The sequence below is a fragment of the Phallusia mammillata genome, chromosome 1 (genome assembly GCF_965637545.1).
Source record: "Phallusia mammillata chromosome 1, kaPhaMamm4.hap1.1, whole genome shotgun sequence".
Lineage (NCBI taxonomy): Eukaryota > Metazoa > Chordata > Ascidiacea > Phlebobranchia > Ascidiidae > Phallusia > Phallusia mammillata.
Window position 1 is genome coordinate 12,753,692 of NC_137252.1, and position 16,608 is coordinate 12,770,299.

A 16,608-nucleotide genomic window follows, 5' to 3' on the forward strand; every position below is an offset into this window, starting at 1 on the left:
TTTAATCGTTTTAATTATTATTTTTTATCACTTTTATGTGAGAATTACTGCTCAAGAAACATGAAATAGGCAGATTGAAAATCAGAACAAGATAGTGTAATAACATTTAGATATCATGTGCATGTTTAGAATAAAGAAATAGTAACAAACATGTTTATAAAATGTCATACATATGCAGAAAACAAAAGATAAAATCGTCTGAATCACAGTATGTCATGCAATGTGTTTTGATTTGTTTGAACACTAAGAGCTCCCTCCAGTGTTTGGTCTTATTTTTGTGTCGTGCAGAAATAAATTGGCCACCATATTTGTCCGAAGCAGCTATCAGCAATTCTTTCCATAAACTGTGTAACCATGCATTTTGTGACACAAATTAAAATATATTTAACACTGTAGCAATCCAAAAGTGTTTTCTATTTCTTGTTTGTAAACCAAGGCAAGCTTTCTCCAATATAGGAAAAGTATTTTGTTTCAAGAAATATGAAAACACTGTTGCGGTAAGCAGTGCATTGCGCTCAAATATTCGTCACAGGTCTATGGAGAAATGCTGATAACCGCAAAATCATTTATGCAGGTTATTTTGATTGTTGCAGCAGGGTGTTCTAACACCCAAAGTCACTTGGGGTTAAACCCAGGGGTCATAGAGGTCAAACCTGCTCTGTTATAAACATGGTGTGATTGAAGAATTGTTGCAACTTTTCGTTGGTCATATTGATGCAAAGTTGCTCGTAACTGTTCTCCTGCTCATTGGCATGGCAACCAGTGGCCATGTGATTGGGGGATGTGTATATGTGTATGTTTTGTCAAACAATGAATGTAATTGGTTTTGATTTGAGTCAAAAATTATGTGTAGGCCAAATGTAGGAGTATTTCGACAAATGAAAATGCCAAATTTTGTTTGAATAATTAATTTCAGTGATGTTGTGAAGAAAACAATGACATGAAGTTGATGAGAGATGAATTCCGAAAGGACACATGTGAAAACAAGAACAAACAAACAATGGTTAAACAGTGGACATTGTTACCTGTTCTAGAATAAACATAGTGTGATTGAACAATTGCTGCAACTTTTCGTTGGTATAGTTGATGCAAAGTTGCTCGAAGCTATTCAACTGCACCAAAAACATTTGTCAGGTCATTAAACGTTTCTAAAATCAGCATAAGATTTATTTTCCTGGAAACAAAGTTATTATCTCTTACATACTCCCAAACCTTCGGCGCAACTAATAGAAAAAAACTAAAAGAGTTTTACTACCATTTACATAGATATTTATAACCCCATTAAAACACTACATATTTTAACTTAAGCAAGCTGTAATAGAAAACCTCAAAGATCTCGAAACCAGCGATATCGAGGATGCCAATAAAGTTGGTTCCTTGTCTGGTTGTTCTATCAAGTGATCGGTTGATGCGATCCACAAGCCATCGGAACAATCTTTCATACTGGGATTTGGCAAGAGCCTCCACTGCAAAGTCAACCTAGAAACAAACCCAGCATTGTAATAAATTCATTTGGAACTTTCATAAAACAAACTCTAGTGTTAACATGTTTGCGTGAATTTAAATGCATGTATTTTGTGTTTCAGCGGTAGTCTGATCAAGATATGAACCCCAAACCATGGTACTTAAAATTTAATATTTTGCAACATGAGTTTCACTGAGTTTGTCCATTAGTTAGAGGAAGGCACTGTACTTAAAGCGCTGTAAGACTGTGGCATGTTTTGCTCACTTAAAGCATGAAGGAGTGTTATATTTAGACCTTGCTATCACCTGGACGCTGATACTTAACATCTCCCTTGGGTGGTGTTGTTCACAACACGCGTTGCACAAGGTAAATTACAAGCTCAACGGTTTAGGTGGCCGCTTCTTATCAATATTGCAAACAAACTTATCTTTTGACGGCTTAGGCCAGTTTAAAACCACACAAACGACCCTTTCATTTGGTGTGGTGAAATAGTTGAATTAAGGAGATTTTAAATGTGACCTAAAATACACACAAAGCGTTGTATGTAGTTCATGCACAAAAATGCGTAAATTGACTTTCAATTGAAATTTGTACGTGGCAGCGAATTTTCCTAAATTGCCGGTTGCAGGTTCGTTCGTCGGGCAAAAATTTTGTCCCAGCTGCGCAATCGCGTAAAATCGAGTTAACAGAAACCGAAGTAAGTAAAAGGCAGTGGTATGTCGGAATAGCTTGGAGGCATACCGCAACTTGGAAGCACTTCAATCAGAAATTCGACCAAACAGTATATACGCGGCAAAAAATATATACAGTAGTTGTATCGTATGAAATAGGGTAAAATGAATGTGCTACATTTAATGATAAAATAGGACGTTTAACGCGCGTTTTCATTCGTGTTTTTTTGGATGCCTATCGACAATTTGACTTTTTGTTACGTCACTAGGCGAGAAACCCATCGAATCGAGGATTGAAAAGCACTTAGCGTGTTTTAAATTCCGAAGGGTTTTGACTCCTAGCGTGTTTGAACTGTAAGCGTGCAGTCCCAAAACACACGCCCGGCTCTCATTTGAAGACTATCATTTGACACGCTAATTTGACATCTAAAACGTCAAAACAAACGGCTTGAAAGATTACTTCGGTGGGAACTCTTTGCAACGAATACCGTATTTAATGAATTCAAATAATCGCATTTTCGACAATTCCAAATTAGTTGTATTTTTGTAATGTTGCACAAAATTAAACACTTAAAATTTTCTACGCAACTGCAATAACATCACATACCTGTTCTTTGGTCTGTCCCTTCTGTACGTAGTCACGTCCGACTTTGATCTTTGGTTTGAGCAGAGCCTTGGTAAAATCAACCACATTGATACCGAGCAGTGCGCAGATCTTTTGGGCCACTGTGTTATCGGGCATCGAGGCTTGGTCGCTTGATCGTTCCTTCTTGAACTCCATGTTGCCAAAAGACAAAACGGCACTCACAACTTTCAGCATTGCTGTAGAAGAAGATACGGGAAATGATAATGGTTTCGACTATGGATGATGCCTTAAAACGCCTAAACGTGATTTTGTTGGAACTTTTTTAGTAACGAAAATACTGGGACCTAAAAAATATACACACTAAGGTTTTACCTAAGTTTTACATGATTCGGGCGTCTTTTTAAAAATATAAACGGCCAGGTAGAAATGCAAGTGTCAGCAATTTACATGGCCGGTTGTATTAGGTTTAACGCCTGTGCAACATACATTTAACATCTTGGTGTGTTATCCCCATAATTTCCATGGCCCTGAGTGTTTCCTGGAAGACATCGGTATCAGTGCTTCCAGCAATGGTCTGCATGCCATGGGAGATGAAACGATACTTGGTAATGTCATCAAGCATGAGTTCCCCTGTAAGGCAAAAACGATCAAAAGATTCAATATACTTGCACTGGTTAACGTAGAGCCAGGTTATATCAAGAAACAGGTGTACAATACTCACTAATTTATTACACGAAAGGGTTGAAAATGGGAAAACTGATTGCCTCTTAGATTTTGGATTCAGTTAATCCATAGAATACTTATTCTACACGGAAATTTGCATGACATGGCCATAGGATTTGAATAAAATTAAGGGCGCTTGTAGAATGGAACCTTGCCCTGAAGCGTACTTCCTGTAATGTTAGGCTTGTGAACAATGTTTTTTCGTCAAAGTGTCTTTGAAACTGGTTGTTACATGACATAGTTTAAAATGCAGAAGGTAAATTGGAATAGGTTTACTTTTATTTCCCACTGATGGACAGTTGGTGTGCAACGTAACAATGTACTATATTGACGGACTTACGTTTCAATTGGTCGTTTGCGCCAGTGAGAAGCTGATAGAAGATGTGAAAGGTACGTTCGGCACCGGCCTGTTGGTGTACCCTGGCCTTTTCAAGAAGGTCTTTAAGAGAAGCAGTTAAGGAAACCCAACTGATGGTTTGATATCCTGCCTTGCATATTACTTCAATGCAAGCCGCTCTTTAGAATGTCAATCAAACTTACAACTTTCAATTGAAAACATATATTTATCGAGCAAGACGCCGGTAACCGATTTCCATATAAAACCCGCACCCCATGCACGTTTTTGACTATTTTCTAGTCCAAGGTCTTAATAGGGCAGTTTTTCTACTGCCAGTTCGAAAAGTGGACATAAACAAGGCAATATTTCAACGCAGTTTGAACTTGTAGCTGGTTGCAAAATACAGCATATGACTTTTTACAAGTAATATAGGCATAACCCTTATTTCATAGGCATAACCCGTTGAAGATCTACTAACACTTGACTTGTATTATCAAGACATTTGTGTCAGTGCAATACTATGTACAATGCCATTTTGAACAATTGTGCAACAGATGTACAATGTAACTGACTATGGTGGAGCGATTCTACAGAGCATCTGCTATTTGCAACTGATGACGAACTTTCACGCGTAAACAACGCCAAATATTACGTCATGAGCAACACGCAAGTGTCCTACAAAAAAACGCAATTAAGATTTAAAGTGCCCAATGTTTTGCGTTTATGGCTTTATATGTTACGTTCTACTCTGACACAAAAATAAGCTTTTATTGCCTTTCCCGGTGCCGCGTCACTTGGTTTATGACATAACAATGCGGTCAAACCCAAATAAGGTCAAACGCATGCCGTGACGTCAAATGTTAGTAAAGGTTATAAAGTGGAAAGTTTAAGAGTTTATGAATCCTGCAATTATCTCATCAAAAGCAATGAATGTTAGCAAATAGCGAATAGTTGTCAACAACTTTTATTAGGACGTTTGCAATTAGATGCTTACAATAACAAACTAGAGCAATGTGCTGTGCAAAACTGTAGTGGTAACACATTCTAAGATTCAAGCAGGTGAACTATGCAGCCCTAGTATTGAAACCACCTTCAGAAAGTGAAAAAAAAAAGGTTTTAATTGTGGTAATATTAGACCCATTCAGGAAATATAACTGTCAAAAGGATACAAGTCTCAATGTTGGCTCCAGCGATGTAACCAGATGTATCAAAGTTAATTCTGATGAATTTTCCCTAAAAACCAAAAAAAGCGAATCACAATACAAAACATTACACCAACAAGCTTCCTAAACTCCACACAATTGATGGAAGAATCACAATACATCTGAATGGGAACCAATAGCAGGTTTTGTTTTATACTTGGCTGCACATGAATGCTAGTCAGAAAGTCAGGCACAATTTTGCAGTTTTCTCCAAAAGACCTGGGATGTGGTATCACACAGAATAACTGTTTTAAACTTGTTTTGCAGGATAATGATCAAGTTGCATTGTGGTAGATCAATTTTGTGACAAGCTGGTTGATTCATAGTCATACATAACATGGCGGAAATGTCCATTTCCCTTTACATCAAGTGTCAATCAAATGCCAGTGTAACAAACACAACTTGATAACCACATCATGACCAAGTAAGACTGGGATTTAAATATATTGATGGTTTGTTTCATTAAATGCCTGTTTTTTGAAAGAAATAATCGTGAACATAGGACTTATGTAGGTTTGCCTAGCCCCAAAAGGTTTGCGATTTCAGTGACTGCTGGCTACAAATCTGTTTCCATATTTGTGACAGTAAGAGCAAGACAGCTGCTTAAAACTTTACTGACAATGAACAATTACCAACAGTACTTTGCAAAAAGCAGAAGGTAACAGTGAAAGAGGACAGTTAGGTGAATTATATATATTTCACGTAAATTCATTGACTGATTCTGTTACTGTGTTGAAATATTTTCCATTCTCAGTTACCCTGTTAAACTAGAAACTCACTGATCAACAAACTAGCAGCCACCAGATGGGGAGCAAGTCAATCAGTCCTGAGAACATCTGCCTTAGCTTTGTGTTACAGCGCCGCAGAATACTGTGCTTCGACATGGGAGCGTAGTACTCACACTAAAAAATTGGACATCCAACTGAACAGAACAATGCGAATAATATCAGGAACTCTAAAATCCACCCCTATTACATGGCTACCAACAATGAGTGCAATACCTCCCCCACACTTACGACGCAGAGCATCAGCTATGAAGATGATACAGAATCTTCAAACACTTCCCGAGGAAATTCCCCTCACCAAAATTATAAGACAAGCACCAAAAACACGTAGACTAAAATCCAGGCATCCAATCTACAACTTAGAGACTGACAACACTTTCGATATGACTGAAAAATGGAAACAATATTGGTTTAATAACATGCCCGCTGGAGGAGAGCTAGTAGACGACCCAACAACTCCACTGCCAGGTTTCGACTTAGCACATAGACGTAACTGGGTAGCAGCGAACCGACTGCGATCAAAACACGCTCGCACTGCCCACATGCTTCAACGCTGGGGCGAAAGAACGAGTTCGGAATGCCCTCACTGTGGGGCAGATAAGCAAGACACCGACCATCTTGTCCTAAAATGCCCCACAACCAAGTTACAAGGTGGATATCGGACCGTACATGAATGCGATACAGCATTTAGCGACTGGTTTCAAAATATATCCGATCACATCTAAGTTTTTTTGAGACGTGGAAACCATACGACAATATATATAGTTACCCTGTTGTTATCATATATGCATACAGTGACTTATACAGACAATGGTATGGTTTTATAGATGATGTAATGCCCCTGGATCTGAGTGGAATAATGTGGGTAATATCAGAGTGGGTGGGCTTAAGAGAAAAGATTAGGGCTTGCCGACCCTATCAGCACCTTAGCAAACAAATAAAACCCTATGCAAACAGCATTTATTCCAGTAAGGACTTCGGGGGTTATTTTACTGTCAAGAACTTGATGAAAATTACTGAGTATCTAAAGTTACCAATTTTTTTTTCATTTGAAAGATGTGTTTAAATGTAGATAGGGACTAATATTTACATGCTATGTACATTCCACAAGATTATTTAAAACACATGTTGTATACTGGATGTTTGGAAATCGTTTGGGTGTATGCAAAATTTATTACTTAAACGGAAGTCATAATGTAATAAAAATCTAGTTACTTATAAACCAAGATTTATTAAGACACTTATTTTGATCACTTGTGTGAACTTTAATCCTATTATGGGCTCACAAGGTGACCTGTGTGAGCCAGTCATATCAGTTTTAAAATCAAAACTAGATTGTAATATGGCATTGATTATTTAGAACATCTATACCCAAAAGCATGGACACATTAATAAAAAAATGTTACACAAATGAAATTTATAAATGTTTATACAAAGTGGTTTTGTGAACTTATGTGGAATATATACTGTTTATGATAACACATTCAAGCCCCCTATTGCTACTCAGGTTTAGAACTTTCACAAATATATAAATTTTTTATAATTTTTATCTTAATACTTCAGAAAAGCCAAAATGCATAGCACAAAATATGATAATTCTGTCATGGAAGAAAATTACAAAACTTACAAATCTGGATGAGTTGTCATTCTTCACTGTTTTTGCATTACCAAATGCCTCAAGAATGGGGTTTGCCTGAAGCAACTGTTGTTCAAGTTCACCCTGTTGACCAAGCACAATAAAACACAAAAGTGTTAAAATTGCATCAAATATGTTACAAAACTACAGCTTTAACTTGGGTTTAACTATAATATTAGAGTCCACATAAGAAATTTATTTTCTACCGGAAAATAAAACCCTTACTGGTACAGACGCTGATTAAAACTTTTTTACTTAACAGAAGTGAGTAGGATTGTAGCATGCTTTAAGTTTTAGGTGTGTGTGAATTTGTGTGACATTGCATGCTAAAATGATCACAGCAGCATAAAGGGCAAAAATTTCGAAGGATAAAATCTAATAAGAATGTGAAAAAAGCCAAACAAAACTGAAAAAAATATTTTGAAGTTGTTTGCTATGAAGTTGGCAAATCTAAAATCTGTTTTAGCTGCATTAAATAATGATTTTGAAAAATTTGGCAATTGCTTTCTATGTTTTTTGGAAGCATGATATCTCGGCAATGAGCATTAGCATGGTAGCCACAACCGAATTTACCAAATCATATTTTGACACCAGGTTAAAAATAAAGTTTGACCAAACAAACAAAACAAAAAAACAAGACACACTCCTTTCCAAAGTTAATAAAAACCAAAACATCATTAAAAAGCCAATCAGTGCTATTTTAATGCAATATTATTCTCACAAAACATGAATGCTAGTATTTAATTTGAAAATAACTTGAAAATAGAAAAATCATAATTTTTTGACATGCTGATCAAAAAGGAGAAAAAAGAAGCAAAAATGGCTTTGATGGGGGCTGGCTGTCTTAGACCCTTTAGGGAAGAAAATCCCTAAGTGTGCTATGCTGTACATGCATATTATGCTACTTACATATGCCAGTCCTTGGTGCTGTGGCAAAAGCAAAAGAAAACTTACTGGAACATACTTTGCAGGTAGTGGAAAATAACCAGCTTGATTATTACAGTTAAATAAAAAAAAATCTTAAGGTTGCAAGTAGATTTATATTTAAAATGCCGATGGCATATTTGGGTCTTTTTGGCCATTTTTAAAGAGTTGAATACTTCAAGGAAAGATAAAGAAATTACTGAATGTCTGCTTGCATTAGGATAACAATGCATAGGAATTGAAAACAGACCACACAGATACACAGCAACATTGCAATATAATGAATGGTTATGTGGACATCAAGCAAAGCATGATAAATTGATAACACTTAAGGTTTAAACACTGAACTCCTATTTTTACATGTTTACAATTTCGAACTAATTGCAACAACCACAACTTTAATCTATCATGACAAACCGAAGCAAAACTTCAACAAACAATCTAACGACAACAATGCTTGTGACATCACAATGAAATGTTGAATACATCTGGACCTTATGCAAGCGTGATGCATCTGTGAGTGGGACAACATCAAGTGATTGTTAGACATCGATATAGATGACATTTGTGGTATGATCCCGGACTCACTTTGCATGGAAGAGTGATGGAAGGTCGTTGCTTCCGACGTCGCTGTTTGCGATGGGAAAAAATATCGTAGTGCACTGAACCGCGATAAATCTCGTCTGGGTCTTCCTCGTCCAGTTGCCGCAAAGAAATAAATAAAGAAGAAAAGTAAAGTAAAGGGTTGAGAGTAGAATTGGCTCATCACCTTTAAACTCGCTTAAAATGTAAGCTCCTCCACAAAAAAGAAAATCAAGACTGTCACTCAGCATGTTAACTGAGTTGAAAACAGCAGGAAGAAAAAAGGTTGAGAGGAATGTTTTAAAAAGTCACTGATGTGTTGATATTTTGTTTGCTAGTCATCCATATCAAAACAGGTTTTACCGCGAAATTAAATGGTCATAGCAACACAAATGGAGTTTGTGGCTAAAAATAGTAAGCAGTGTAAAATTGGGATGATGTCAAATTACAGATATTTAGGCCACTAACAGATTTCATAACAAAGGATGACTACGTGAATTCAAATTTGGAAGAGGTCCTGACAATTTGAAAGAAAAGAACTTTAAACTAAAAGGATTTTTTTTGACAATTCGCTCCTTTGCATGCAAAAAAGAAACCATGTCTAATTGATTTGTGTTTGTGTGTGCAGAAAAATCACCATCTAGCACTCAAAAAACACACACAACAAAGTTATTCAATACTGGGGCATCCAGCAAAAAGTCGGGAAAAGCTTCCGTGAAATCAAAAAGCCGGAAGCAACAAACCCAATTTTGTCCCGTGATACAGAACCTGGTCTTATTTTTTCGTCAAAAAATAATAAAAATTGTGTAGGGGAACTTGCCTGCTTGTAGTCCTGGGGAGAAATAACAATAAGTTATGCAGACTGTAGGAAGAATGGGTAATTATGTGTTCCCCTTACTAGCTTGTTGGCTTTTAACAGACCACAACATAAGGAAAACTAAGTTAACTGAACATTATTTGTTATCCAACTTTTGCTGCAGGTCATTAAACTTTTGTAAGTTATGACATAACAGAAATACAATAGCAAAAATCCTTGCAAAAACGCCATCCAATAATACTGTTTACAAAAGTTAAATGGAACAGCACAGAAAAAAGAGTTGAGGCAGTTCACTCACTTAAACAAAGGAAATTGCACACGGAACGGCAGAACAACAAAACCATGTATAGACAACTTAAATAGCGGTTTGTCAAATGGAGAAGTAGGCAGTTGCATTTTTACATCAGATTAGTGCAGTTTTCTTTTTACTTACCGGTGCTCCATGTGCTTTGGTGCCTTTCGGCGATGCAGCAACGTGAGCAAGAAACTGAATAACCTTCTTTGTGTTTTCAGTTTTGCCAGCACCAGACTCACCTCTGCAAAACACAAAAACAAAAGAAACTTTATTAACTACACTCGTGTATGGTCTTTGTTTCAACAACACATACATGTTTTATATCACCTCATAAGTTATAAAATGGACTGTGTTTCATTGAAAAGAGAAAATTTAAGATTTAACATTTCACACACATAGGCCCATTAACAAATGTTGTGTCTCAAAACAACCTCAATAATGCAAATCCTTAGTTTAGAAAGCAGTTAAAATGTCATAACAGACAGGGATAAACAATTAAAAATATAAATTTCACTTCATCCTTCACTGGCCAACCTATGGCCATTAACGTGGGGTACATCTTTTTGTCTGGTCACCAGACTGGTGTAATAAAAGCCATGACCATATTGACAAGGAGGGCAAGATAAGTGAGACTAAGTAATCTGCATTGAACTCATATGACCCTCACAGACAAACGTCTGCTATCTGATTGGTTGGCGAGCCAGGTCACATGACAACAGATGGAGATGATAAAACGTGTTTTCTAGTTTTGTGGGCAAGTTGGGGCATTCACAACACCAATGCAAGCTTTTCAACATAAGGAAATTGTTACAGCTGATATGACAAATGAGATAAGTTAAGGAGAAAACGAATTTCCCGAACATTCCTCAGTTGTGACTCTCAATTAGTAAAACAACACACGTGTATTACGTAATTACAAAGCCCGCTTAACATAGAACGCGACTTGAGCTCTGGCCTTTAGTCAGACCCTCTCAACAAGAAGTGCCTCTCAAACTGCTCCGCGCGCTGTGACGTCAAATGTGCAGTGAAGCGCAAAGGGCCAAATAAGGCATTGTGTGGGCAGGTGAATCGCGTGTGCCGGTTAGAAGCGGCGCGCCGCGGAAAGTGAAGGCAAAACTCAATGCGGGGAGTAAATTCCATGACGGACCGACATTTTTGTGTCAAGTTCAACGTTTAATGAATTCTATCCGGTCCATTTTTTCTTTAGCGTGTTTTTATTGGTCCGCTGAAAGTACAAATTTATGTGGAAAACGTGAATTCTTTTAGCAGGAACACTAAGTACACTAAAGCAGCAGGTTGCGTTGTGCGAATTCCACAGTTTATTACCTCGCTACATTGTTAGAAAACAAATATCAGACCTTCCTTCTTAACATTATATGGTTCGGTTTGTTATGATATGTTACAAAATTGTGACTATCTTTATGCAGATTAACGACTGTATGTCAAAACTCAGGTAACATGTAAGTACTTGTACATTACTGTTGTGTACCTTTTACACATCAAGCTTTTTTACGTTTATGAGCGCAAATGGGCAATATTTTAGCCTGCTAGCAATTTATTATATGTAAACAAATTACGAAACAATGCGTGCGCTTAATGGTGCCTTGTCGTGCAGAATGCAACCACTCTAGCGGATGTTAACGATACCAAGAAGACTTAAAAGCCTTAAAAGAGATTGAATTGAGACTAAAAGATAAACAAATCAAATAGGTATATTCAATGTAATGGTTCCAAATAGCCAAGGCAATTAAAGGCTCTAAACTGTATACAATCTGCTTTAAAAGCTACCACTATGCAAAACTTGTGCTTGCATAAGCGTGTGAAAAAAACCAACGGCTTCTACTAAGTTAAAACAGCGGTGTTAACAGTGATACGTAATCGCCCATCATGACGTCATACATGGTGGTTTAGAACCTTCTTTTATCGAGCAATTACGAAGTAAGACGCATGGGGAAACTTGACCGAATGCGACTTCACACGCAAACAAGAAACCTTCTAAATCGAAACTATCACGTAAGAGCAACCTGCGATATTTGACAACAAACTATAGTACTTTAACCGAGCCGACCAGGTCGCGTAATTGCAGCGCGCACGACTTTAATGATGCAAAAAGACGCGTGAGACTGTAAAAATTAATTGCCTGCGATATTTCCTTGTGTGGCTTGCAACGAGCTTTCACAGACTGTCACACGTCAATCATCCAGTACCTTAGTTATTAGTGCTTGTTGTACGACGAAGGTTTTAAAGATTGATTGCCCTAATTGGTCGCATTTCAAACAGGGCGATGATACTTTACATTTTAAGACGTGCTGAATTAATTGCTCCCTGTGCTTCCGTGACAAGCTGAAATATGATTTTACAGCCAAACTGCGCTTGCTTGGCAGAATGAGCTCAAACGTAGGGGCTGGGGTTCGAAAATGGCAATCTTAGCATACAACTTAAGTTTTAAATCGAGATTAGGGATTCTTTCCTTAATATTTTAACAAAGGCGGCTGCAAAACGAATACAGCAAACTTAGCCAGCAGCAGGAGTCGGCCGCTGTGCGTCTGCCGCATTGAGATGAGACAACTTCCGATGACGTCACTTCCTGACGTCATCAGGCCGCTTCCTGAGTCGTGTGTTTAGATTGGGTAGGGTCGGCAACTGGGGGAAGGCGAGTGTTTCTGCAGTCACGAGCAACTCTTAATACAGAGCGCGCTCTGTGGCAATATTGAATCTGCCTCCAGTGCTAACAAACCATATCAGCACTTTCCAGGCAAATTTTATCCTATTTTAGCACCACTTCAGTGTAACACAAATAAAAGCAGTACATAACAACAACTAAGCCCAGAAATTAACAAATTCTTTTTGAAATAAAAATCGCAACAACTATTAACCAATGTAGCTAAATTACTAAAACTAACACTATTAGGCACGTATAAAAAACTTTAGTGTTGTATTTTGGCCGTCTTGGTAAAGCGTGGTATAAACAGGCTTATTGGGCTCGGCTAGACGATATGATTGGCTGCTTGCCGACTTATGTGTAGCGTTTTATGAGAAACAAAAGCCAACGCTTTACCGCGAGTAACTGAAGCCCGGGCGGTGTTTTCTGTTCGTTAGGGAGAGAAAGGGCCATTGAGAGACGCGAACCTTAACAAATAGCATTCTTGTCAAGCGATCAGCCTCATGGATTCAGTACATGCACTGTTGAAACACACTTCCTTTATAGCTTTAAACCTTTGGCCCTTTAGATACCAAACCAAAAACGTCGCAATATCCATGTGAGCGATTTGTCTTTGAATAAAACTTTTACATTACAATTTTTTGTACAGTGTAAAACAATAACTGAATAAATCGTTGTACATCTTAAATTTTCCTGAAAAGCCATGTTAAAACATTGTATGAATGCCGTAACGGCCTAAATTCTGAGTGCGAAACAGTTCAGTAAGTCTACAACGAATTTTAATATTACAACTAACACGTAAGCGCCTCTAGATCAGTGACGTAATTATCGTCAGATGCCCGACCGGCGCTCAAGCGGGAAAACATCATCACCGTCGCAATGAGTAGTAGCGTAGTGTGCTCTTGCGGGAAGTTAAGCAGTGGGTTTGTGACCTAAAACGCTCGTCGTTAAGCCCGGTTCGTGTAAAGTGACTTATAAGGGCACGCCGCTCGGTTTCTTCGATAATCACTGCCGTTAACTTCAAAACCGGAAAATGACGTCATGCTTATAGCTAGTCTATGCGCAGGGCAAAAGTTTGGCGAACAATACAAGGGCGAAGCAAAATTTTGGTTGTCCTTCCTTTAGCGTTGTTCACAAACGTGAATAGTTGTTTAGATAAGAACAAGTAAACTTTGATGTTAACACAAACATTGGCCACATTCCATGGTCTGTGCCAATGTATTTAGACTGACTGGACATGCCATGAAACATGTTTGATATTACCACAGTGCAAACAAACTTTAATGTGGGTCTGTGGCTAAAAATTTGAACTTAGATAACATCTCATATTTGGTGTTTTAGCAAACAAGGTTTATTCAGGACTTATGTCAAAATTGACAACAGTGACATATAAGTACCTAGGTTAAATTGCGTAACAGGGCAAAAACAAATCTGTTTGAATGTTACAGTCAACAACAACTGGTGTTAAATTAATTAATGCAACACAGAAAAATATGCTACTTACGTGCAAAGAATAGACTGATCCTCCCGATCTGCAAAACAAAACATATTTTTAGATTTAAGGTAAAAATGTGTGTCATATACCAAACAGGATGTTATTCAACACATGTGGGCGTTTGCCTCCACCAAACAGAATCAGTCTGTTTGTTTGGGAATCCTGAACAAAATGAAACTAAATTATTTATAACATACTCTTAAGTATCTAACCTTTGTTCATGTTTTCTAGCCATTAATTTTGAAATTAATCAACATAGGAAAAAACACATCCGATTTAAATCATAACATTAAAAAAAGCTTAAGCAGTTTTATGTTGACCTAACTGGCACATGAGCATTTTTATTTGCATACTTCATGACAAATATGTTGGTAAAGGAAACAGTGTGGAGTGTTTACCTTGCAGCATGCTTCTGTAAGCAGCATCTGTGATGGCGTAAACATGGGGAGGAACTTCATGGCGCTTTTTGCCTTTGTACATATCGATAACCTTCTCTGTGTAGATTGGGTAGAATTTGTAGGGGTTCACCACCACGCAAAATAATCCAGAATAGGTCTGAAAAAAAGCATCAATATTATAACAACTGCAAAAAGAGTACAATAATTTTGTCATTAGGAAAACTTTTGCTTGAGAAAAGGTAACAATTTTTACTTAAAAATTTATTCAAAGAAGTGTGTATGCAACATTATAATACTTTGAAGTTATTAAAGATTAAACATTTTTGACCAACTTACATAAATAAGACCAGAGTAGTATCTGTCTTTGAGGTTGTGCAAAACCGATGCCTCATTAAGACATGTCATGTCGGCCATGTCCTCAACCTTTGTAAATTTGGGTGGATTCATTTTTTGAACATCATTTTTGTTGTAAGTAGCCTTCTTGCCGCTATCAATGAGCTCAACAATAACTTCATCGCCCTTGTCGCTTTTCAAGCTTGCTGATTCAAATCCATGATCCTTTGAAGGGACCCAAACAAGACGCTTTTGGGTCCAGTCGGCTTGGCGAGCCGGGTCATTAATGATATCCTTGTTGACAACAAGATATTTCAATTCTTTGTCATCCATTGTGATAAGGTGCCGATAACTAAGTGCAACTTAGGTGTGAAACAAAATCTTCATTCAAAAGCAAAAATCTAAGGACCTGTAATATAACCAACGATAGCAATGATTTAATGATTATAAAAGTCACATTCTAAATTTTAATTCAATGAAACACAATGAAACTGAATACTAGAGCAGTTTAACCAGAAGTATAATAGTTATGACTAATTTATAATTCACTTGTTTTATGTGCAAAGAGTTACACCAGCATTACATACCAAATTAAGAACAAGTTTGAAAAAATTATGGTTAAGTCTACACAAAACAGAAGTGCAGCAGGTGATACTTGAAAACTAAAATTCAATCATATTTGTTTACATTTAGCCCAGTTTAAGCTATGTACAAACAATAACAGACAATTAAAATTAAAAGGAGATTGAAACTCATGCAAAACCATGTCACAAATCAATATTGTCTTTTAGGATCATTTATCAGTTGTTAGGCATTCCAGGTTTAACTTGTTTTGCTGAAAAATGTTGTGTTGTGCCTGAGTGTTCATTCAGATGTCGTCTTTTTCTTTTGCTCCATGCTTCAGGATCCGTGTGAACTCCACATAATCAAAGTCGCCAGATTTCTGGTTAATTGGAGCTTCCCGGTACATTTCATCCACTTGGTCGTCTGTGTACCGATCACCCATGGTCGTTAAAAGCTCACGGAGATAATCTTCATTTATCTTGCCAGTGCCATCTTCATCAAAGCAAGCAAAAGCATTCTTAATAACCTCTTCTGGATCTGTACCATTCAGTTTTTCACCAAACATGGTCAAAAACATGGTAAAATTTATCGGACCATGAGCTTCACTGCACATGTCATCGATATATTTGTCAGTCACTTCTTTGCCCAGTGATGCAAGCATATCTTTCAAGTCCTCATGGTCGATGAATCCATCACGATTTTGGTCGATCATATTAAAGGCCTCTTTGAATTCCTGAATCTGGGCTTGGTCGAACATTGCGAAAACATTGGAAGTCGCACGCTGGGCGCGCTTCTTCGTAGTCTTCTTTGTTCGTCGACTTGACATGTTTCCTAGTTTATTTACTCCTATGCCAATGTAAAAAAGTTTATTGAGATACCACAAGCTTGAGTTATTCAAAAGACCACATGAAAGGTTAGTCAAGCATTGACAAACCTCATAACATTTTAGACTTAAATGCTAAAGCTAAATCACTAATGATTACATACATATTTTATGAGAACAACAATTCATTTAAAAAAGGGCCAGTATTTTAGTTTTACCGCGCTTTCAATCAATTAGGGCTTCCAACCGGCTCATGTGCGTGAATTAAAAATCCCAGACGAGTTGATTATAAAGTCATATACAGGTTCAT

At 37.3% G+C, this 16,608-nt stretch overlaps 2 protein-coding genes across 7 annotated transcripts in view; both read right to left on the minus strand.

Annotated features, from left to right (window-relative positions):
* The window catches only part of LOC145203313 (uncharacterized), a 30,430-nt gene extending 15,181 nt beyond the window's left edge, over positions 1-15,249 (minus strand). For 2 of the 6 annotated variants that reach the window (XM_080075846.1, XM_080075851.1), the window contains exons 1-13: positions 14,915-15,249; positions 14,579-14,735; positions 14,190-14,217; positions 10,162-10,264; positions 9,732-9,743; positions 8,315-8,332; positions 7,397-7,489; positions 4,952-5,015; positions 3,786-3,884; positions 3,209-3,352; positions 2,744-2,958; positions 1,327-1,479; positions 1,026-1,112 (exon numbers count right to left, since the gene is read on the minus strand). In XM_080075846.1, coding sequence (XP_079931972.1) covers positions 1,026-1,112; positions 1,327-1,479; positions 2,744-2,958; positions 3,209-3,352; positions 3,786-3,884; positions 4,952-5,015; positions 7,397-7,489; positions 8,315-8,332; positions 9,732-9,743; positions 10,162-10,264; positions 14,190-14,217; positions 14,579-14,735; positions 14,915-15,244 — 1,503 coding nt within the window. In that variant the 5' untranslated portion in view covers positions 15,245-15,249. Of the gene's footprint in view, positions 1-653; positions 741-1,025; positions 1,113-1,326; positions 1,480-2,743; positions 2,959-3,208; positions 3,353-3,785; positions 3,885-4,951; positions 5,016-7,396; positions 7,490-8,314; positions 8,333-9,731; positions 9,744-10,161; positions 10,265-14,189; positions 14,218-14,578; positions 14,736-14,914 lie in introns of all 6 variants that reach the window. The other 4 variants (XM_080075847.1, XM_080075849.1, XM_080075850.1 and 1 more) reach the window with 4 other exon arrangements.
* A 71-nt stretch (positions 15,250-15,320) lies between these two features.
* LOC145203547 (myosin regulatory light chain 12A-like) lies at positions 15,321-16,346 on the minus strand. The gene has a single exon (XM_080075866.1). The coding sequence runs from the start codon at positions 16,299-16,301 to the stop codon at positions 15,780-15,782; it is 522 nt and encodes a 173-aa protein (XP_079931992.1). The 5' UTR covers positions 16,302-16,346; the 3' UTR covers positions 15,321-15,779.
* Positions 16,347-16,608: the final 262 nt, after the last annotated feature.

Excerpts from the sequence above, each read along its gene's own strand:
- LOC145203547 (XM_080075866.1), bottom strand. The coding sequence starts at position 16,301 with ATGTCAAGTCGACGAACAAAGAAGACTACGAAGAAGCGCGCCCAGCGT.